Source organism: Colobus angolensis, unplaced genomic scaffold (genome assembly GCF_000951035.1).
Source record: "Colobus angolensis palliatus isolate OR3802 unplaced genomic scaffold, Cang.pa_1.0 Scaffold146, whole genome shotgun sequence".
In the NCBI taxonomy this organism is placed as follows: domain Eukaryota; kingdom Metazoa; phylum Chordata; class Mammalia; order Primates; family Cercopithecidae; genus Colobus; species Colobus angolensis.
The window spans coordinates 2256174-2279687 of record NW_012114555.1 but is presented as its reverse complement, the minus strand read 5'-3'; the positions used below and the strand labels follow the sequence as shown (position 1 = coordinate 2279687).

The following is a 23514-nucleotide window of genomic DNA, read 5'->3' as shown; positions in this document are numbered from 1 at the left end:
TATATAAGTGGAATCATACAGTATCTGGTTTTTTTTTGGCAGATTTATTTTACTTAGCTTGGTATCATGAAGGTTCATCCGTGTTGTAACATGTGCAGACTTTTCTTTTCTTTTTTTTTTTTTGAGACAGAGTCTTGCTCTGTCACCCAGGCTGGAGTGCAGTGGCATGATCTCGGCTCACTGCCACCTCCGCCTCCCGGGTTCACGCCATTCTCCTGCCTCAGCCTCCTGAGTAGCTGGGACTACAGGGGCCCGCCACCACGCCCAGCTAATTTTTTTTTTTTTAAGTAGCTACGGGGTTTCACCATGTTGACCAGTCAGTCTGGAACTCCTAACCTCAGGTGATCCTCCTGCCTCAGCCTCCCAAAGTGCTGGGATTGCAGGCGTTTGCCACTGCACCCGGCCTATGTATTTTTTTTAATAGTCTTTTAATTTTATTATTTAGCCTATTTACATTTAATGAATTTACTGATCTATATGGTTTTATAACTCACATTAATATTTGTTTGTTATTTGATCTACTTCATATTCTGTTTTCTCTCATTTCTTCATTCTTTTGGATTATTCAAATCCTATATTACATTTTCCTCTTCGTTAACTTGTACTGTTCTTTAGGTAGCTACACTAGAGGTACAGCACTTATTCCTGATTAATTATAGTTTTACATAAATTATTACTTTTACTATTTTCCTGTAATATAATGCTAGAACCTAGAACAATGTACTCACCCCTTTCTTTGTGTATTATTTTGCCATGCATTTTAAATCTGTATATACTTTACATTTCATAAGACATTGCTATTTATTATATTGTAGCGTTAATATTTAGTTGATATTAATATTCTTAATCATATTTTAATCTTTTTTGCCCTCATGAAGAGATGATAGTATTACAGATAAGTATATACAGTCCATACATTCCCTTGTGCAAAATCTAAGGACCAGATATTAAGGAATTCATATTATTTTTTAAATTATAAAAAGGTAATTCATGCATATTTTATGTTATTTAATATCCCTATCAGGATCTGGCAGTACCTTGTAATTGTATACACTTACATTTCTGCAGCAAAATGCATGAATTTTTACACTATGTATGATAAATGACTAAATATTCTTCTTTTTTGAGACAGAGTCTTGCTTTGTTATCCAGGCTGGAATGCAGTGGCGCCATCTCGGCTCACTGCAAGCTCCACCTCCCGGGTTCATGCCATTCTCCTGCCTCAGCTTCCCCAAGTAGCTGGGACTACAGGCACCCACCACCACGCCTGGCTAAGTTTTTGTATTTTTAGTAGAGACGGGGTTTCACCATGTTAGCCAGGATGGTCTCGATCTCCTGACCTCATGATCCGCCCACCTCAGCGGCCTCCCAAAGTGCTGGGATTACAGGTGTGAGCCACCGCGGCCAGCCCTAAATATCCTTCTGCCAAATTTGTACCACATGAGTTCAAGTCAGGACAGATTTTGCCACTAATTCAGTTTTGAAAAGACTTGGTTTGCAAAGCTTTTCAGGCTTCAGGATTTCAAAAAAGGATTATGGATCTGTACATATAACATCAGGAGGTTAATCCTTGAAGTAATAGAAAGCTGGGCAAGGATAGAAAGAATAGAAAGAAAAAATAGAAAATTAGAAAGTTAGAAAATAGACAAAATAGAAAGTTGGGCAAGAATAGAAAGAAGGATAAAGCGGGAGTCAGGAGATGATTACACAAGAAACTCAAAAAGGTATTTGACTTGTTCTTAAGATAAAATAAGATCTATATTTTATATGTATATGCCTATTTGTAAAATCGATGTAGACTTATTAGACAGATCTATAATATTATAGATTCATACTTTAAAAGAATGTATTTATAGATCTTTTAAAATAATGTTATCTTGGACTTGTAAGAGAATCTGTGATACCAACTTTGCCTTAGTTTATATCCATTAGCACTGACATTTAATAGAAATAACTCTTTAAAGGCAACTTTACAATCAGCTTTAATAATATATTTTTAAACAACTGGTGGTTTGTTACAAGCCTTTTAAAATTTAATCAAGAGGGCATTTTCATGCCACCAGCATCTTCTGTACTGGCTTTGTTTTATCTGTTTGGGTATATCCAGAAAGTGCTTGAGCAGTGTTGGCCCAACTTAGTTGGAAATATAAAATCACACAGAATATTTCAAAGCCAAATATAAGTGATTTTTAGATTTCCTCACCCTACACCATTAGCTCTTCTCTTAAACGTTGACTGTATTTTAATGTATCCCTTTATATGTTGAAATTTGTTAAAGAGAGTGTGGAATTTTGTGTTCTCTAGAAAAAGGCTATTTTTTTTGTTTTCTGAGGTACTTTATGAAGTCAACCTGCATCTTAAAATTGAATTTGCTGGCCAAGTGTGGTGGCTCATGCCTGTAATCCTAGCACTTTGGGAGGCCGAGGTGGGCAGGTTGCCTGAGCTCAGGAGTCGGAGGCCAGCCTGGGCAACACAGTGAAACAATGTCTCTACTAAAGTACAAAAGAAATTAGCTGGATGTGGTGGCATGTGTCTGTAGTCCCAGCTACTCAGGAGGCTGAGGCAGGAGAATTGCTTGAACCCTTGATTTGTTCAAGGCAGAGGTTGCAGTGAACTGAGATTGCACCACTGCACTCCAGCCTGGGCGACAGAGCAAGACTGTCTCTACAAAAATAACAAAATAAATAAATTAATTAATTTTTTTAAAAAAAGAATTTGCTCACTCATCTTCTAGACAATGGGGTGATTAGCACCAGATCAGCCATGTTATTTTATGTTATTATGCATTATTTGTATTTAAAATGGATGTTGTGTAATACCCCAAATGTTATTTTCATTCCATTAAGTGTTTACTATGTTTTGTTGCTCACATTGTCGTTATAAATAATAGAATTGCAAAAGGAAGGAACCTGAAAGAAAATAGGCTTTGAAGAGAGAAGGAATAATGCAACTAATAGGTTGTTGTCATAAGCCAAGAACCCTGATTACATTTGGTGTGAACCAGGGAGTGCTGTCATACTTACCCATATCTACTTTTGCTGCTGTTTGTCCTTTAATCCTGAAAAGTTAAAACAGTAAAGAAATAAATAATGGTATACAGGATTATAAAATAAGAAAGTTCTTGTCTCCATAGAAAATACATATGTAAGGGATAAGAGAAATACTAAAATGTGGGTTTGCTTTGTTTAAGTACATCTCTTCATGTTTTATTTCAGCTTTTAGAGGAAACTGAGTTGTTTATAGAAGGTCATGTAGGGTTGAATTAGGTAAGACCAAGTTGAAATGAAAGATAGAAAATCGGTTACTAAATGTGAAGTGAAGACTTTCAGGCATAAAGTATACCATGAAAGGAGGCTAAGAATAAAGATGCAGATGAATAGGGAACAAGACAGCCAGTGCTGGAAGGGAAGGGGGTCAGCTTGGAGATGTCAGCAAAAGAAAACGAGTGAGGGATCCATCCTCAGGTGAGAGAAACCAGAGCAGGGCTGTAATTACACAGCGCAGATTGAGTATAAGGCATGGTCAGCTTTCGCAGAGCCAGAACTTTCCATTTGAAACTAGAGCTTATTCCTGGCTACAATGTGTGTCCACTGGGATGACTAGGATTACAGAAACAGGTCTGGTCTACAGTTTTGGAAAGAACCAAAAGTATTAGGAAGAAATAAAGATACATAGTAATTCAACATATTTTAATGGAGCCTCTCATCTGTGGTAGGATGGGCCCTTGAGAAAAATTAGACAAGTACAAACTGTTAAGCTCATGATAAGGATATTTTGGGGATTGATGTGAGAAAGGACATTATATCCTTTTAAAATATCACTTCTGTTTTAGCTTTTTGTTTATGTATTTTATATATATTGTGTATGTCTCTCTCTATATATATATGTACACATAGGCATATATAAGCAATAACTCTTCTTCTCGCCCCCTCCCACCAACCTGTAGTAACCACGTTCTACGGTCTGTCTTATGAATTTAACTACTCTAGGTACCTCATACAAATGGAAACATACAGTATCTGTCTTTTTAAAAATTTATTTCACTTAGTTTGATGGCTTCAAAGTTCATTCATGTTGTAGCATGTGTCGGAATTTTCTTTCCTTTTAAGGGCTGAATAATATTCCATTGTATTTATTGAACATTTCATATGTGCCAGTTGCATATTCGTGGTGATAGTAATGAACATTACTTTTTATTCAATGATATGTTTTCACTTTATAACTTAGTTAACCAATGTATTTGAAAAGACCAGTGTATAATGTTACAAAATTATGTATGATATGTAAAAAATTAAGTCACAGTGCAAGACTGATCAATGCATTTTTATGTTATAAAGTATGGAAAGTTTATTGATGGTCAGATTCTACATCAAAACTAATCTTTAGGAAACTACTGCTTGTAAATTTTGGTATACTATCAAAGGAGAATATCCCGATTTATCTGAAAAAGAATATTAAAATACTCTTCCTTTTTCCATGGACAACAACCAAAACAACACAGTACCACAGACTGAAAACTATGGCAGAATAAAAAATCTAGCTATCTTCTTTTAAGACAGACATCAAAAGAGATTTGCAAAAATGTAAAACAGTGCCTGTTTTCTCACTGTTTTATTTTTGAAAATACAATTACTTTAAATAAAAATAAGTTAGTATACAATGAGTTTATTACAGTTATATTAAAATCAATTGAACAGATTTTTTGTGGTAAGATATACATAACATAAAAATGACCATTTTAATCATTAAGTATACAGTTCATTGTCATTAACTGTTGTGCAGCCATCCTCACCATCCATCTCTAAAACTTTTTCGTCATTCCAAACTGAAACTCTGTACCCATAAATAATAACTCCACATTCTCCCCCTCTTCAACCTGTAGTAACCACCATTCTGTGGTCTGTCTCTATGAACTTAACCACTCTAGGTACCTTATATAAGTGGAATCATACAGTATCTGGTTTTTTTTTGGCAGATTTATTTTACTTAGCTTGGTATCATGAAGGTTCATCCGTGTTGTAACATGTGTCAGACTTTTCTTTTCTTTTTTTTTTTTTGAGACAGAGTCTTGCTCTGTCACCCAGGCTGGAGTGCAGTGGCACGATCTCGGCTCACTGCCACCTCCGCCTCCCGGGTTCACGCCATTCTCCTGCCTCAGCCTCCCGAGTAGCTGGGACTACAGGGGCCCGCCACCACGCCAGGCTAATTTTTTGTATTTTTAGTAGAGACGGGGTTTCACTGTGTTAGCCAGGATGGTCTTAATCTCTTGACCTCGTGATCTGCCCACCTTGGCCTCCCAAAGTGCTGGGATTGCAGGGGTGAGCCACTGCACCAGGCCAGAATTTTCTTTTTAAGAGCTGAATAATATTCCATTGTACTAATATATATGTACATATGATTTTTGTTTATCCATTTATCCATCTATAGACATTTGGGTTGTTTCCACCTTTGGCTATTGTTAATAATGCTACTATGGGCCTGGTGTGGTGGCTCATGCCTGTAATCCCAGCGCTTTGGGAGACCAAGGTGGGTGGATCACGAGGTCGGGAGATCAAGACCATCCTGGCTAACACGGTGAAACCCTGTCTGTACTAAAAAAAAAAAAAAAAAAATTAGCTGGGCGTGGTGGTGGGCGCCTGTAGTCCCAGCTACTTGGGAGGCTGGCTAAGGCAGGAGAATGGCGTGAACCCTGGAGGCGGAGCTTGCAGTGAGCAGAAATCATCACCCCACTGCACTCCAGCCTGGGTGACAGAGGGAGACTCCATCTCAAAAAACAAAAAAAATAGAGATGCTACTATGAACATTGGTGTACAAGTATCTGTTTGAGTGTCTGTTTTCATTTCTTTGGATGTATACTCAAAAGTGGAATAATTACCAAATCATATGAACTCTATGTTTAATGTTTTGAAGAACTACCATTCTAATAAACAAATATTTTAATTGTTTTTGTTTTAATTTCCAGTGCAAATATCTATAGATGTCATCCACATAAACAAAGCGTTCTTGGGTTCTCAATAATGTTTTTGAGATGCAGTCTCACTGTGTTGCCCAGGTTGGTCTCAAAGTCCTGGGTTCCAGTGACCCTCTAGCCTCAGCTTCCCCAGTAGCTGGGATCACAGGTGTATGCCACTATACCTGGCTCCTCATCAGTAATTTTTAAGAGTGAGGGTCCTGAGACTGAAAAGTTTGAATATCAGTGGTCTAGTGGAATGAGTAAAATAGAGAGGCCAGTTAAGAAACTACAACAATGGAGAACAAGTTGAACTGGACCTTGCTCAGAGAGGAATGGCCAGGGTGGTAAGAAGGCTCTGTTGTATGAAGAGAACTTGAAGAACCTGGGAATATATTGTGGCCTTAAAAGGAGAAACCTTCAGGGAAGACACAATAGCTATCTTCAAATTGGAAGCTCTCTCACAGAAGAGACACTAAGCTTATTTCTGTGACCCCAGGATGGAGTGGTGGAGGGGAAGGGGTAGTGATGGTAAATCTTAAGGAGAATTAATCTCATAATAAGTAAGAATTTTCCAGTAGAATAGTTCAGAGATGGAATTGACTAAAGTAGGGATGTAGACAGTTTCTAAGTTAGAAAGGTACAGTTTTAAAGTTAGAGTTTTGAAGGCAGAAAATCATTTGGAGCAGATAATCAAGCATTAAATGGTTAGTCAACATAGAATAATTCTGTAATCACTTCTAACCCTACAATTCCATGGGGTACAGAATGATGAAGTTCAGGATTAGCACGATAGCATAGTGAAAAGCGGGGAGGATGAGGTCTCTTTAGAGGGAATTAAAGGATCCTTGGAACCCTTTTTGTAGAAATTCCTATGCCCTCATTTGTACTTAATGGAGAGTTAGCCTCAGCTTACTTCACAGCTTCTTTGGCCCAGCTGCTATTTTAGCTGCTTTGCTTCTCCAGTTCCCTTTGTTCACCAAGATTAGAAATTTAAGATTGCTAGTGGCCAGTACTTTGGATTAAGACTATTCTAGTAGGAATTGAAAGAAACTAGATTTGTGTATGTGTGTGAGGGGGAGAGGTTTGGTCACGTGTTTCTAGGAGTGCAGAAGGGTGGAGGATGTCAGAATCAGCATAACTAAATGGATGAAGGATGTATGCAGGACCATAACTACAAATGTACTGTACCCTCTCTCACTAGATTATATTTTTGAGCATATTCTTCACTAGCTCTTAAAGTGAGTGAGAGGCATTTTGTTTAAAGAAGACTTAACTTTTGTCATAGATGTTTGAAAAGCCTCTACTTCCAGCCCCCCTCACCCACCTCACTGACAGTTTTACAGATATTTAGTACATTGCCATCTGGGATATCTTATATTTTATAGCACAGCAACTTTAATTTATATTGGACTTTACAGCCTAAAAATAACTGAGCATTTTTCTATTTGAGACTCATAATAACTTAGTTAAGGTATTATTTTTCCCATTAAATAAAGGAGAAAAGCCATACAGAGAGGTTAAATGACTTGAACAAGCTAGTAAATTAGGCTGAGAGGTGATTCCAGATCTTTTGATGCCAAATCCCACTCTCATTTAGTCCCAAGTGGTTTTCAAACTGTGTTCTGTTATACCTAAGGATTCTGAAAAGCTATATTCACTTAAAAATGTTTAATTAAAAAATTATACTAAGAAACAACACTTTCAGATACACTAAATATCAAGTGCTTAGCACATAATCCACTACTGTGTTTCCAGATTAACTTGTTTCTGGGTGATCCCAGAACAGAACCTGTTTCTCTTATCTTTTGTCATGTGTTTGGGACACTTCTTACAAATGCATGCTTGATTATAAAGATATAATTCTACACCGGTCCTTTAAAATATCTGGGCTTGCACATGTGTGCTTATGGAATGTTGTTCAAGTGATGAACCTTAATGCAGTGGGTATACTGTGTTTGGGGTTGGCTGGCCAGGCAAAGCACAAGTGCTTCTGTTTAACACAGGCCCCTAGTGATGGTATACTACTGAGATGTAAGGCAAGTGAGCTTGTCATACCCCATCATGTAGTAGTAAAACCATGTTATGTGTAATTTTAGCAGTATTGGAAGCTCTTTGTCTGATTTTTGTATTTGTGGTAAATTTTAGGATTTATCTCAAAATAAAAATTTCCAACTCTGCTTCTTTCAATTTCCTACATCAGTTTAATTTGGGAGTGTGCTGAGATGACCAGGAAGTCTATTAAATATGCAAACATGTCTTTGATCGGGACTTTTCTCTATGCTGAACCACCAAAACAAAATACAGAAATTGGATATTCAGGCTCTATCAGAATAAAGCTGTACCTTTTAAATTTTAATCATAACATTAGCAAACAAGAAAAGGCTCATTGTTCTATTGTTTGGTAATATCATTTTCAATGTGTTTTATATAGGATTCCTAATAGGTTTTCGATGTCATTTGCAAAATAGGTTCTGTTGCTAAATCATGTTTGAGAACCACTGTGCCTTACCATGTTATCACTGTCCTGCTTTTGATCCTCAAATACTTGAAGATGTTTATAATTAGTTTGGGTGCAAAGTATATCTAGGGGGTCTAGCAACCTTAAAATACTGAAAGTGTTTAGAAAAAACAACCAGTTTTTAAAAAATTCTTTAAATTGTTTTCTCTCCGAATCATTTTCAAGTGCAGGCTAGTATAAGATAGCTTATTTACTTTCGATTTAGTGCATTTGAATAATTAGCAGGGTTTTTCTGATTTTAAAAGTCTTTTCTAGGAGTAACATATTGGAAAACAGTCTCTTCACTTAAACATAATTTTTATCAAGTTCCTTGTTTTGCAGGGGAGGAAATAGGGTAAAAAATAGAATGTGGTTTGGTCAATATAATTTTGTCAAACAATAATTAATGCCAGGGTGATACTTGGGACGCAAAAATAAAGACCCATTCCTTGCCTTCGAACTTATAGTCTAGTCAGAAAGATAAATAGGTGAGCTGAAAATTACATAGTAATCTGATAGTTGTTGAAACAGAGGAACGTAATGTTTTATCCTTGCTGCCTGGCCTAGGGAAAGGAGGTGATATCTGAAGGATGTCTTGGAAGCTAGCAGGTGTTTGCCAAGGTAGTGAGAGAGCACTTCCATCTGAGGAAATATGAACAGTCCTTAAAGGACTGAGAGTTGGGAAATCAGTAATATAGTTTACTGTGGCTACGGTGTGTGTGGGGAGGAGGTGTGAGAAGAGGATGTTGTTAACTTGGTGGAGCAACAGCAGGAGATGAATTTGTAGAGATAAGTTGGGTCTACATTGTGAAGGACCAAGTATGCCATGTTAAAAAACGTAGACTTCTTATGTAAGCTGTGAAGAGCCACAGCTGGGAGAGACTTATGTTTTAGAAAGAAATGCTGGAAGATAGATTGGCAAAGGGAGAAATTGGTTCATTCATTCAATAAACATTTATTGAGCACCTACTGTGTGGAAACAACTTAGGTTCTATGCACTTGGGATACAGACAGTAAAAAAAGGCAGAAATGTCTGCCCTAATGGAGCTTACCACTTCCAATGTAATGAGATAGATGATATACCAATAAACATAGAAAATAAATTAATCGTGCAGTATAATAGAAGGTGACAAATGTGAAGAAAGAAGAAAAAACAAAGTAAGGGAGTTTTGAGGATGCCAGGTGGAAGTGGTCACAATTTAAGTAAGGTGACAAGAAGCCCAATTTAGAGGTCATTGCAGTAATTCAAATGAGAAAGAAGACTTGTCTTAGACTAAATGTGGGACTTCAAAATGGAGAGAAAGTATAGATGGGGAGGACCTTTTTTCCTGTCTTTTTTGAACCTTTCTAGCCCGTAAGTATATAAATTTATATTTATATTATAGATACAAATCTATAATGTATTGTTATGGAGTGAAGGACTTTGTAATGACCACCCTATAAGTGAAACTTTGCCAGCTACACTGGAAACCTCTCCATTTGTCCCATCCCAATCACAAACCCCTCCATTTCTGATAACATGAGATTTGTGGTAATCACTTTTCTGCATCTCTTTTTTTTTTTTTTTTTAGTTGTTCTGTTAGATATTTTATTATTCTTAACTTTTAGTTTAAGGGGCACATGTGCAGGTTTATTATATAGGTTAATTGTTTTTCATGGGGGTTTGGTGTACAGATTATTTCATCACCCAGATAGTATGTATAATACCCAGTAGGTAGTTCCGTTCCTCATCCTCCTCCCACCCTCTACCCTCAAGTAGGCCCTGGTGTCTATTGTTCCCTTCTTTGTGTCCACATGTACTCAATGTTCAGTTTCCACTTATAAGTGGGAACATGTGGGTTTTGTTTTTCTGTCCCTGCTCTTAGTTCACTTAGGATAATGGCCTCCAGCTTCATCCATGTTGCTAGACATGATCTCGTTGTTTTTTATGGCTGTATAGTACTCCATGTTGTATATGTACCACATTTTCTTTACCCAATCTACTGTTGATGGGCATTTAGGTTGATTCCATTTCTTTGCTATTGTGAATAGTGCTGCAATGAACATAGGCATGCATGTGTCTTTATAGTAGAATGATTTATATTCCTTTGCATATATACCAGTAATTGGGATTGCTGGGTCAAATGGTAGTTCTGTTTTAAGTTCTTTGAGAAATCTCTAGACTGCTTTCCACAATGACTGAACTAATTTACATTCCCACCAGCAGTGTGTAAACCTTCCCTTTTCTCTACAGCCTCCCTGAAATGTTATTTTTTGACTTTTTAATTGTAGCCATTCTGACTGGTGTGAAATGGTATCTCATTGCAGTTTTGTTTTGCATTTCTTTAGTGATTAGTGACATTGAGGATCTTTTATATTTTCTGTATTCCTTGATAATTTTATTAATCAAATATGTATCTCTAGACACTATAGTTTAGTCCTGCCTATTTTTAAAATTTCTTTGTCTTTTTTTTTTTTTTTAAGCTATAGGTTTTCTCTCCTTCTTTTGTTTTTCCTTACAGTTTATCAGCTGAAGAACTAGGCTGTTTGACCTTAGAATTTCCCATAGCCTGGAGATTTTTCTTATTGCAAATTCATGGTATAACTCAACATGTTCCTCTGTCCTTTGTATGTCTTGTAAGTTGACAGGTGGACCCAGAGGCTTCATCATACTCAGGTGTTATCCCTTTGGCCGGACAATAGCAGTAGAGTGTTCTTTCATTGAAAACCGCATAATGTCTGATTATCTCTTTTGCAATGTTAGTAGTTATTTTTGCTCAATGCCTAGAATTAGTTATTCATTGGGGATTGCAAAGTTGTGATATTCTAATTATATCATATCTGTTTTAGTTATTAGCTAGAATACTTTTGCAAAGAGTCGTTTTCCCTTATTTACTGTGTGGATATCTAGTGGTATAGTGCCAATAGGAAAGGCAGCATAAATGCCTTTTTCATTATTTACCACTGTTTAAGGTAATGAGTTAGCTCCCTATCATTCTCCTTTTTTATTACTTTATCAACATTTCCAGACTTTGGAAAGGGAGCCTTGATTTGTCAGTTTTAAGAATTTATAGGTACTAGATTGCTCCAGTCTCTTCAGATATCACCTGGCTATATTTGGATTAGGCAAAACCCCTCCCTGTTTTAACTTCTGCTCTAAAGTTGGCTCATCATGTGTTCAAGTGTATGTTTGTTGACTACTTTGGGGTTCTTTTGTTTTCACTACATCAGATAGCCAATTGTTTCTTCTGCTTCTTCCTGTACAGATGTTGATACCTTACAGGTCTTGTGTCAGTTGGTTTATCCTCAGCTGCTTACATTTCTGGGGGATAGCTTATCATCTAGTTTTGTGGTGAATATTTTCCAAGGGATTTGGCTTTGCTATCTAGTTGCTTGGTCTGTTTTTATGTGGAAATTGAGGAGGTTTTTACAAAAAATCTCACTGCTACCAGTGCCATCTCCCAGAAAGGCATTGAATCATGGAAGAGTTAGTGTGGAATTGAGAATAAATTTGAAATTTCTAACTTGGAAGATTTGGTAAATGGTAATTTTATTGATGAAGATTTGAAAAATGTAAGAGAAAGAACAAGACAGAGAGTGGAGGATAAGACCAAGTTTTGATTTCTTAGGTTTGAAATACTCTATTTGAGATCCTCTAGTAGAAATTCCTTCTGAACAAGTATGCTGCTAGAATTTGACAGAGCTAGGTGATGGAACATCAACACTTTGAGAGTAATCAAAGCCATTACAAGTAGGAAAAATTTTATTTTTTAGTAAAAATTACAGTGTGAAAAACCAGTAGAATAGGAAAAATGCACTTGAAGATAAAACACTAATAATACACATTTATGAACTAGTAGTTTTATGTATTTTCTACAAATATACACAATGCATTACATTGAAAAGCAATCCAAAGAGGAAGACACTATGCAAAGATCCATTTACATGGATGCAACTGTTTTTTCAGTCATTAGGTACAGGTGCCATATATATTTAATATAGTATCAAGGCAATGAATTTATAAAATCTGAGTATTTTTCCAACTTGAGACCCTAGATAAAGATGATAAGGACTCAAGATCTCCAAGTTTTTATAATTTTAGTAGACTTTAGTATACTATCACAGATCCTTTAAGAGTTAGTGAGAAAGTCTTCTTTCTTACAAGCTATTCTAGATAGTTCTAAGCTCTATCTTCAAAGAGGATTTTTCAAATAGTATGCATTTTTGGACACTCCTTTTTAAACATTTCATTTGTTCTAAATATTAACAAGTGATTTACTTTGGATGTCTTTTCCTTCCTTATCTTTCTTTATTATTATTATTATTATTAGGCCAGTCTTCAGAGACCTGAGATTAAACTTGAATCACTGAAAGAAGATATTAAGGAATTCTTTAAAATATCAGGTTCGTAATTTTTTCCTAATAACTTAAGGCAAAATAAGAAAATGTTTTATTTATTCCTAATTCTTTAAGCCCTCAAGCTTGTACAGCCACCTTACTTTGTTGTCGTCATTCTGTTTTGTTTTGTTTTAGGCTTTTAACAACCTGAAGCCATGGTTTTTGGTTTCTGTCTCTAGTGATAAGCAGAGAAGAGGGATGAGGAAAGAGCTTTACTGGCCCAATCAGAAACAGAAACTATGAACCCATGACTGTATTCTGTGCCTTGGATACCCTTGCAAGGCAAAATAAATAATATTTTATCCCTAGCCTTCCAGTTTCTCATTCAAAATTGTGAAAACTATGGCCAAATAGGTTTCTATTTAGGGAGAATTAGAACTATTAGACATTTTAACAAAATGGTGCAAAAATTCAAGAACTCTGTGAGAAAGACTCCTTTGCATTAGTTTGTTTTAAATACTGTTTGCCTTACTGGTAATATCCTGATGGATAAATACATCCTTAAGGTATTAAGTATCTCCTTAGTTAAATAATTTTTCATTTTACTTTTCAGTTGTGACTTTTTTCCTTTTATGCTTTCACAGAAAATAAAAAGAAAATTTTAACTTTTCAAAGAGCAAGAGGAGAGAGGTTCCCTAGTCCAACATCTGCATATGGGAACTGAGATGTTAAGTGGTTGTCCCAGATAGTTAGAAGCTGAGCTAACTGGTCTGACTATTGGTAGCTCACAGTAATCTGCCTCTGTCGTCCAGGACTTTGCTGACAAGTTAATTATAACTAGATACTTGTCATCTGTCTTCATCACGTGCCTGTTTTTTGCTGTTCCCTTGGTACATTCCTTACAGCTTTAGTAGTACAACATCCAAAGATTTTGACATTCATTGAGCACTTTGATAGTGAAAAAGGAAATGTTCCTCCCAACTTGATAAAATGGTGCAATAATGATATTATTTTAAAATATCATGTTGGTGACTTTGCTGCTCCGTGTTAGCCAAGGGATATAGTAAGTATATAGGAAATAATCTTTAATAACACTTTACATAGGGATTGGCAGTTGACAAAGTTCTTTCACAAATCAATATGATGCCAAAGTTTTGTTGAGATAAATTTAATTATGATGTATGTTTATTTAAAAACTAGTATGTTCATATATTTTATTCTTTTTTTAAAAAACAGGTTGGGAGAAGAAACTTCAGAATGCTGTTTATAGTGAACTGAGTGTGTGAGTTTTCCTACCTATTTTGCAATAGTGTTTTGTTTAGCTATATTTACTTTGTGAGTAATAAAACCAGTATTGTTATATATACTTGTTGTATTATTATTTCTCATTAATATTTATGCAACATTTCAAGTAAGTTAATACAATTAAAAATTACTACCATCTTGCCTGGCAAACAATAAGAAATAGGTTTTTTTTTTTTTTTTTAACCACCTACTATTTTATTTTTTTAATTTTCTTTTTGAGATGGAGTCTCACTGTGTTGCCCAGGCTGAAGTGCAGTGCAATGATCTTGGCTTAACTGCAACCTCCACTTCCTGGGTTCCAGTGATTCTTGTGCCTCAGCCTCCCAAGTTGCTGGGATTACAGACCCCTGCTACAACACCTGGCTAATGTTTGTATTTTTAGTAGAGATGGGGTTTCACTGTGTTGGCCAGTCTAGTCTCGAACTCCTGACCTCAAGTGATCCACTTGCATCGGCCTCCCAGAGTGCTGGGATTACAGGTATGAGATACTGCGTTCGGCCCCACCCATTATTTTATATTAACAATTCATTTATTCAGTGGAATTAGGGAATAAGATGTTTCTCTGAAGTTAATATTTCAGATAACCGAAGCTTACTAACGTTCTTTTTTTGTGTCTTTATAAACTGTCCATTCTAAACATGGTTATCTTTTTTGTTCTTTGGCAAGATTGGTGTCATTATTAAGAACATCTATGTTTTTGTTTATTTAGATTTAGCATCAGGGTCTATTAAGGTGTATAGAACTGTTTGCCATTTTAAAATGTAAATCCAGAATGTTAGCTTTTGTAGTTTCTTCAGTGTTCTGTTACTTGTCAGTTATTTATTGAATACTTACCATGTGGCAGCACCATACTAAGCACTGAGCATATAGTGTAGAACAATAAACACAATTTCTGCCCTCATAGAGCTCGTAGTCTAATAGAGTTCCCAAGTCTAATAGAGTTCCCATGTCTGCTTTTTTTTTCCTTTACTGCTATCACTGTATTTCTGTCTGTAGCCTTCTCTAGTGTTTAACACTCCTATTTTCAACTTGACTTTTCCAGTTCATTTAACTGGGAAATGACATAATGCAGCTTACCAGAATTGTTTCTAAAATGAAGAGACTCAGATGAACGCCTGTGCACATGTGCTTTAGATACAATTTTTTAAAAAATTAGTATTTGCTTCTTTGCTTTGCTCAAATCCATCTTCCCAGTTGGATTTGAATTCTTTTTTTTTTTTTTTTTTTTGAGACGGAGTCTCACTCTGCCGCCCAGGCTGGAGTGCAGTGGCGGATCTCAGCTCACTGCAAGCTCCGCCTCCTGGGTTTACGCCATTCTCCTGCCTCAGCCTCCCGAGTAGCTGGGACTACAGGCACCCGCCACATCGCCCAGCTAGTTTTTTGTATTTTTTAGTAGAGATGGGGTTTCACCGAGTTAGCCAGGATGGTCTTGATCTCCTGACCTCGTGATCCGCCTGTCTCGGCCTCCCAAAGTGCTGGGATTACAGGCTTGAGCCACCGCGCCCGGCCGGATTTGAATTCTTAAATAATGTTGGATATAAGTGCTATCTAATAATTGAAGTTGACTGTGACCATACCTTTAGTAGTACTGTGACAGTACCTTTGGCAGTCACCAAAGGAATAGACATTTATCATGACAAGTAAGGTTTTAAATTTACAATATGTACTAAAGGTGCCTGTTGTGTGTAGTTCCAAACACTGGATTCTCGATCTGAGGTGATATTACTAATATTACTGAAAATTGTTCTGTGTGACAGACTGCCCTTTTACTTGATAGAAGGGACTGTTTTATTCATTATCATATTGTTGACATTTTGTACAATAGAACTTTAAGTATATATTTTCTGAATAACTCGTTGGGATTTTTTTAAGGAGTCCAGTGATATTACTTTTATTCCTCGCTTGGGTTCTGAACAAATTAAGAAACAAGATAAAACAAAAAAAAGATGGGATATCAAAATTACACTTTTATTACTGATAAAGACTAGGTAGGAGGACATAGCTTAATATGAGAGCAAAATTAGTCTTTCAACTAATCTCAAGAATTAAATAGATTTAACCTTCCAGTCAAATAGCATTGGATCAGGGGCAGTATGTTCAGTTTATGCTTCTCAAATTTAAAAGTTGAATAAGGCATTAAACCTCTTCTGTGGTGTATTGAGTTAAGCCTTAAAGAGAGTCCAAGAATGTTATAGTAATGGAACTCTTTTCACATGGAAGTGCACATCAGGGGTGGGAAAGAAACATTTCCCATAACATAAGTCAAAGGAATAAAGAAGACTTAGCGTATTCTGTTGCATTTTTCATTGGCAGCAACCATTAGATGGATGAATAAGGAAAGCAAAAAGGAAAGTATGAGTATTCATTAGGTAATATTAAACAATGGGAGATAAAAAATACACATCCTCATGCCTAATAGAGGTATAGAACACACGAGCTATACAGACTATACCTGAAAACAGTATGCTTCATTTTACTTGTTTTAGTAAGCATTACAAAGATTTTAGTCAGTTTCTTATTTGACAAATATACTAGAAAATTTTCTGTATTCTGTTATTTACATGAAATTTTAAACTAGTCTAGGTTAGCACTCTCCATTTCGGATTGCATACTTTAATTATCTTTTCCATTCATTTAAAACAGTTATGTAGTTGTTATTGTGTTAATAACTGTTTAGTATTATATGAACGATAATTTACAGTGATTGAATGCTTATTTTGTGCCAGCACTTTATATGCATTGGCTTATTCATTATAATCTTCAGTACAACACTATGAAGTAAAATTTATTATGATCACCATTTTGCAGAAGAGAAAACTGAGGCTTAAACCATGTTTTAGTCTGTCTCGTGATACTATAACAGAATACCTGAGATTGGGTAATTTATAATGAATAGAAATTTATTGGCTCACAGTTCTGGAGGCTGGGAAGTCTAATATCAAGGTGCCAGCATCTGGTGAGAGCCTTCTTGCTGCATCATCCCATGGCAGAAGGTGAGAGGGCAAGAGGGGGTTTAACCCACCCTTTTATAATGGCACCAGTCCCACCCATGTCAGTGAAGCTCTTATGGCCTAATGACCTCTGAAAGATCTCACCTCTGAATACTGTTACAATCACAAATTTTAACATGAGTTTTGGAAAGGACAAACATTCAAACCATGGCAGACCACTTAAGTAACTTGTTGAACATCATATAGCTAACAAATGGAAGTGCTAGGGCTTAGCCTCCAACTATATGATTCCAAAGCCCGTGCATTTTACTATGTCTTACATAGGTCTATATCTTATCTCTTGACTGGATTTAAAATGTTCTGGAACAAAAATTGTGTCTTACATTTCTTTCATATTTCCTATAGTATCAAATACATGACATTGAGTCAGCAAATAGTTACTGAGCCACCTACCAATGCTAATACATGACAAATATTTGTTGAATTGAGGAAACAGTGCAATTATTAGTCTTAGCCTTACTATATTTAAGACAATCTTTACATGCAAAATGAAAATAGATCAATTTATTTCTGTGTTTTAGTATTCATTGTACTTTGTACAGAGCAGTTTATAAGAAATTAGATGACCTATTCTTTTTCCCTTAAAGAACATAAAGAAGTAAATAAACCTTAAAAGTCTTATTCTATATGTGCATGTTATAAAAACATATCATATAGTTTGCTGTTATAGTAGATATATGCAAAAGTCTACCATACCTTACAGAGTTACAAGTGTCAAACAGTAGTGGGCCTAAAATGGAAGGATGTTAGATAAGGGATACCTTACACTAGACCACAAATTTGGATGAGTCTTCGTACACATTCATGGATTTCACTGGGAGAGTGCTCAAGCAGTAGACCTGGGTACCTCTGAAATGTCCTAAACATACAGTTCTTCTTTACCCGCTTAGTTTGAAATGCTACTGTATGTTTGCTATTGTGCACAGAGCCAGGTGCTGTTGATAATAAACAGGCTAGACAGTCTTTGTCTCCTGGAACTTACATCTCAGTTGGGCATAAAGACTTTAAAGAGGCATTTACAGTGCAGCAAAATAAGTGCAATGATTGGGGAAATACAAGGAACACATAAGGCTGGCATTTAACTTAGATTTGGGGTTGCCATGGTGGCTTGCCAAAGGAAGCAATATCCACGCTGAGATCAGAAAGCGAAGCTAGAGTTTGTCAGGGGAAAGAGTAGAGAAGAAAAGCACTTCAGGCAGAAGGGAATAGCAGACTCAGAGATTTAGAAGTGGAAAAGAGTATGGTGCAAATGTTCAAAAGTTTGTATGGTTGGGTGGTAGCAGGTGAAGGGAGCATGACTAAGGACGAGTCTAGATTTATAAAAAGGATTGTGCCTCTTCAGACTTTGTAGACTGGATGCTAAAAGCATTTGGGTGCCATTTAAAATTGTAAGGAAAGTAGTAATATGATCAAATTTGCATTTTATCCATTCAACAATATATTGGTTATCTGCTGTATACCAGGCATTTTGCTAGATGCTGGAATTACAATTACTGGTGAATAAGGAAGACATCACTTCTGGCCAACATCCAGGCAAACTGGTGAATAGATTGAAAATAGTCTGGAAGCACTTAGGAACCTGCTGGATAAATGTAGGCGAGGAATAATGGTTGCCTAAAATAGTTTACTGTCAGTGGGTAGAACATCTAAGTATTTAGGGAGACTTGGGGGACAAGAAAAACTAGAGTCAATTGTGCTGTATAAGTTTCTGTGCATTTTTCCTATCTGGCAACCCTTATCTCTGCATATTACTAAATGTAAGCTCCAGGAGGGCAGATGTTTTAGCCAGTTTTGTCCACTTCTGTCTCTTTTTTACATTGACTAGGTTGTCATTAAATGTTTCTGAAAAAATAAATATCTAACTTGATTTTTGTCTTAATATGAATGACTTTCAAGTTGTCTCCTCTTGTTATCTGTATTTTGGATACATTTCTTTGATCATTAAATAACTATTAAGATCATCAGTAAATTCTCTCAAATTTTAATCCTAAATTTCTGAGCTTTATTAAATTTAGACATAATTACCATTAAAAGTGGAAGCAAATGGTGTAATGGACAATGTGAGATAGTTTTTAAACTGTCTTACATATAACACAAGAAATATCAAGGTATCTAGAGACTTAACTTTTTTTTCATTTGTGAATGGGAAGGTACATGAAATGTAGATTTTATTGGAAAAATAATTTGCCAGAAACAATCAATTTGTGAAACTGCCTTATAGATTAGGTGGGATAGGTTGCCTTTCTCTATTCCAGCAATGTTTCTAAGGACAGTTTAGCCTTTTACATGTAGGCTCCAGGACAGATGCAAGTGGTTTCGAATATTATTAACCTTTTACATGCTTTTGTCCCACTTTGGACCAGGAATTTCTTGAGAATTCAGCTCTGTGGTTCTTAATTATTGGAACATGACTGTTTTGTACAAGTCTGATGACTAATTTCAAGAGGAGCTATATATCGTTGTGAAATGGATTGGAATCTCCAAATAAACATTGAACCATCATGTCTTCCTACTGCCTTTTCTATCTGTGATTTCATACCACTCTGCACTTCAGTCATTATGTACCAGTGATCCTGACTTTTTCTGATCCTTAAACATTTCATGCATTACCTCCTTAGAATTCTTGTGCTTGCCATCCCTCTGCTTGGAATATTCTTCCCCCAGATCTTTGCATGGTTGGCTCCTTCACACTCATGTCTTGGTTTTAATATAAAATCCCCTAAGGGGACGTCACTGACCTCCAAATTTATTGTATCTTATTACCCTGCTTTCATTTTCTCATGGCACTTATTACAATCTGATATTATTTTATTTGTATGTGTTTGTAATTATTGGCTTTCTTCATGAGAATGTTACGTCCATGAGAACAGAGAATATTATCTCAATCACCACCGTATACTTAGTACCTAGAGCGGCCCAAGTATTTGTTGACTAAATCAACCTATTTTCTTAATAAAAACAATACATTTTGAATATAAAATGAAATGTTACTGGAAAAACAGTTTATAACACGGACTACAGAGGTAAGTAATATCTAACCAAGAGAGTAATGTGTGATATTTAGCTGCCTCTTTTTGCTCCTAGGTTTCCTTTACCTAGTCATCCTGCTGCACCTCCTGAACATCTTAAAGAACCTTTGGTATACATGAGGAAAGCACAGGTTGGTTTTTCATGCCAAGTTACGTAATACAGAGCAAAAGATCATTCTTGATGTCAGGAGTATGTATTATTAGTTTTGAAATACTGAGTAAGAACCCCTAAATTGATGTTAATTGTATTTGTATATTCTTCCATTTTACTTTCAGTAACCAAGGATCATACCTATTTAACTATGGCAACCCTGGAAAAAATGGTGTAGAAGGGGAAAAATAATCTACCATACTGGCCTGCAATTTAAAATATGATACAAGTGTAATGTGGCAATCTATTTTTCATGGCCTGTGATATTAAAGGAATGAAATGTGAATGAACTGACACCCTCTTTCCTTAAAATTTTAGTCTTTGAAGCCAGTGTTATTGATAGTGTATTTAAAATATAGTTGTTCTCACAGTAGGCTGTCACCTATTAATTGTATGCTGTTATAGAACTCTGATAAACCTGCTATCAAAATGGGTTGGCAAAAAACTAGGAATAAAATAACTAAATAAGCATAAAAACTATGAATAGTTGTTAAAATGGAAACTCAAAAGGTTCTAGCACATGCCCCTAGCTTTTTAAACTGTCCTTCATCTCAGCACAGCCTCACTCACCTCCCTTCAACCCAGTCCTGTCCGTAAGCCTTCCTCACAGTGCTGTTTGAGTAGGATTCTGTGACTGCCACTGCTGAGGCACATAATGAGTACCACAGTCAGTTGGCCTTCATTCTCCAGCATAGCCTCAGAGATGGATTTTTAAAACCTTTTTTGGTATGAAATATTTCAAAGGTACCTTAAAGAACTCCCACGAACCCATCACTCAACTTCCACAGTTATCATCATGATTCTTCTGCTCTTGAAAATTTTCTGCAGAGTCATCACATTCCACAACAGTGGAAATTAGGCAGATTTTTATTTTTCAACTTTTATGTTTATTTTAAAAAATCAAAATTAGATGGTGAAAAGAAGCAATAGAAATAAAAACCTTGGAGATAGTTGAGGAAGTATATATTTCTGTCTCTAGGTGGTATCTTTTACGGCTGGAAATCAGTTAATGTTTATTTATCAATTTGTCATAAAGCATAATAAGTCATACATATGTGAAAGAATTCTGTGGTTTTTTGTTATAAAGATTTAAACTCAAGAAAATAAAACTAAGAAGATTGGGCCTGAATATTTTTTAGTGAAATTGAAAATTTCTAAACAGTAACGAGAAAGTATCAGTTTTAACATACTAGGTGTAAGAAACAAAACATAAAGGTTTTTTTTAAAATCATGACTGAAAAGAAGAGATAGAGAGGTAAATAATAAGTCCACTCTCAGAGCTTCCTGCTAGTTGTTAAGAATATATGTGAGTGATAGGTACATGTATGATACTCCTCTGTTTTCTTTCTGGACTTTCCCACTTATATCAGGGATCTGCAAACTACAGCCCCTGGGCCAAATCCAACCTGCCACCTATTTTTATAGGGCTGGCCAAACTAGGAATTTTATTTTTACTTTTTACATTTTTAAGTGGTTGAAAAATCAAAATGAAGATAATCTTGTGACACATGAAAACTATATGAATCCCTAAGATACGTTTTATTGGAAAATAGTCATGTTCGTTCATTTGCATATTGGTTGTTGCTGCTTAGTTGCAACAGAGACCCATGGACTGCAAAGCCTAAAATATTTACTGTCTTCCCTTTCATACAAGGTTTGCCAATCCCTGCACTAAATTATTCATTCTTCAAGAGCAGGGATTGTGCTTTTTATCCTCAGCATCTAGCATAGTACCCAGCCCACAGAACACTTTGAATGAGGTTTGCTGAGCTAATTGATTCTTTAACTATGGCCATACTGATTACCTCCCCTATCAGTAAGTGTCTACTTGTCTTTCTATATTTGTTCTTTTTGAGACATTTAGTTGTTTAGCCCCCTATTTTGGGGAGCAATTCTCTCTTCTTTCCATGAAAGCTACCTAGTCTGGATCACATGTCATGTATTGCATCATGTTCTTCCTTGCATTTCATAATCTCTTCCCCATCAGACTTCTGTTCTGTCTGCCATTCTACTCCTTAGTCTAAGGCCACTTTTACTGTTTACTTTCTCTCTTCTCCAAAACTTTTGACCACTTCAAGAGAAAATCATGTAATTTCTATGTTAACCATTATCTAGTCTCAATTCATTTATTTAACTTCCAGTGGATTCTTTTTGCTGTCTGCTAAGATTATATTTGTTATTCATTGTCTGTCTTCCATTTAGGTTGTTCTAAAACTTTTCCATGCTTGTGTGGCCCCTAATTCAACCTCTCTCTCACTCATTTTAAGCATTTCTCACTTATACTTTATAAAGAATATTCAGGTTATCTCATTCAAGCTTCCACAGCTTTCTTCTTTTTTGTTGCCACATCTCTTTTTGCTCCAGTCCTCTAAGATCAACTGTCTGCTGCACGTTTTTTTTCTGTGAGATCAAACTTAGCATGTCTAAAAAGTTTATGTTCTTTTTAAAATGACCATCTCTTCCTCACCTTCCTATTTTTGTTACTAGTGATCAAGTGCTAAATATTATTTCTTCCCATAGTCTTACAATCTCCTCTTTCTGTTCATTACCAAGGCTGTTACCATAGTAGTCACAATAATGATGATGATGGTGATAATGCTGATAATGTTGCCTTTTATTGTTTATTTTAGACATTGTGCTTTAATTCACATCCTTATCTTATTTTTATACCTCCCAACTTTCAATCGATCTCTCCCAATCTCCTTATGTATTCTCAATACTATTAAATTTAATTATAAGCAGACGAACCCTTGTAGCTCACTGCCTTTTAACAAACCTTCAGTGATTATTCCCAGTTGCCCAAAAAATGAAGTTCCTATTCCAGAGCCCAGCATTTAAGAATTTTTACTATCTGTCCCCAGCCTTCCCCATCCACTTTGTCAGTCTCTGCTGTCCTATGTGCCTGTCCAAGTGAATCATTTTGCCTTTCCCTCTTGCATCATTAACACTTTTTTGTATTTTGTTTTCCTGTCGTGGAAAGCCCTTTCTGCCTGTTTTGTGTTACGAAAATCCTATCTATTTTGTGAGGGTCAGCTCAGATGACATCTCTTCTCTGATGTTATTATTGATTACTCCTGTTGAAAAGGATCGCTCTCTTGAACTCTGTTGAATAGCTCCCTGTTGTTTTATAGCCCTTAGCACAAATTACAATTTATTATAGTAATTGCTTTTTTTTATTTTTTGAGACTGAGTCTTGCTTTATCGCTCAGGCTGGAGTGCAGTGGTATGATCTCGGCTCACTGCAACCTCTG

General features: G+C 36.0%; 1 protein-coding gene across 2 annotated transcripts in view; it reads left to right on the top strand.

The window, feature by feature from the left end:
* The window catches only part of TBC1D19 (TBC1 domain family, member 19), a 171520-nt gene that overhangs the window by 16525 nt on the left and 131481 nt on the right, over positions 1-23514 (top strand). Inside the window, exons 2-4 of one of the 2 annotated variants that reach the window (XM_011935631.1) lie at positions 12761-12833; positions 14004-14049; positions 20168-20243. The exons of the other annotated variant lie outside the window; for it this stretch is intronic. Of the exons in view, the coding sequence (XP_011791021.1) occupies positions 12761-12833; positions 14004-14049; positions 20168-20243 (195 nt within the window). The remainder of the gene's footprint in view (positions 1-12760; positions 12834-14003; positions 14050-20167; positions 20244-23514) is intronic. 2 annotated transcript variants of the gene reach the window in all.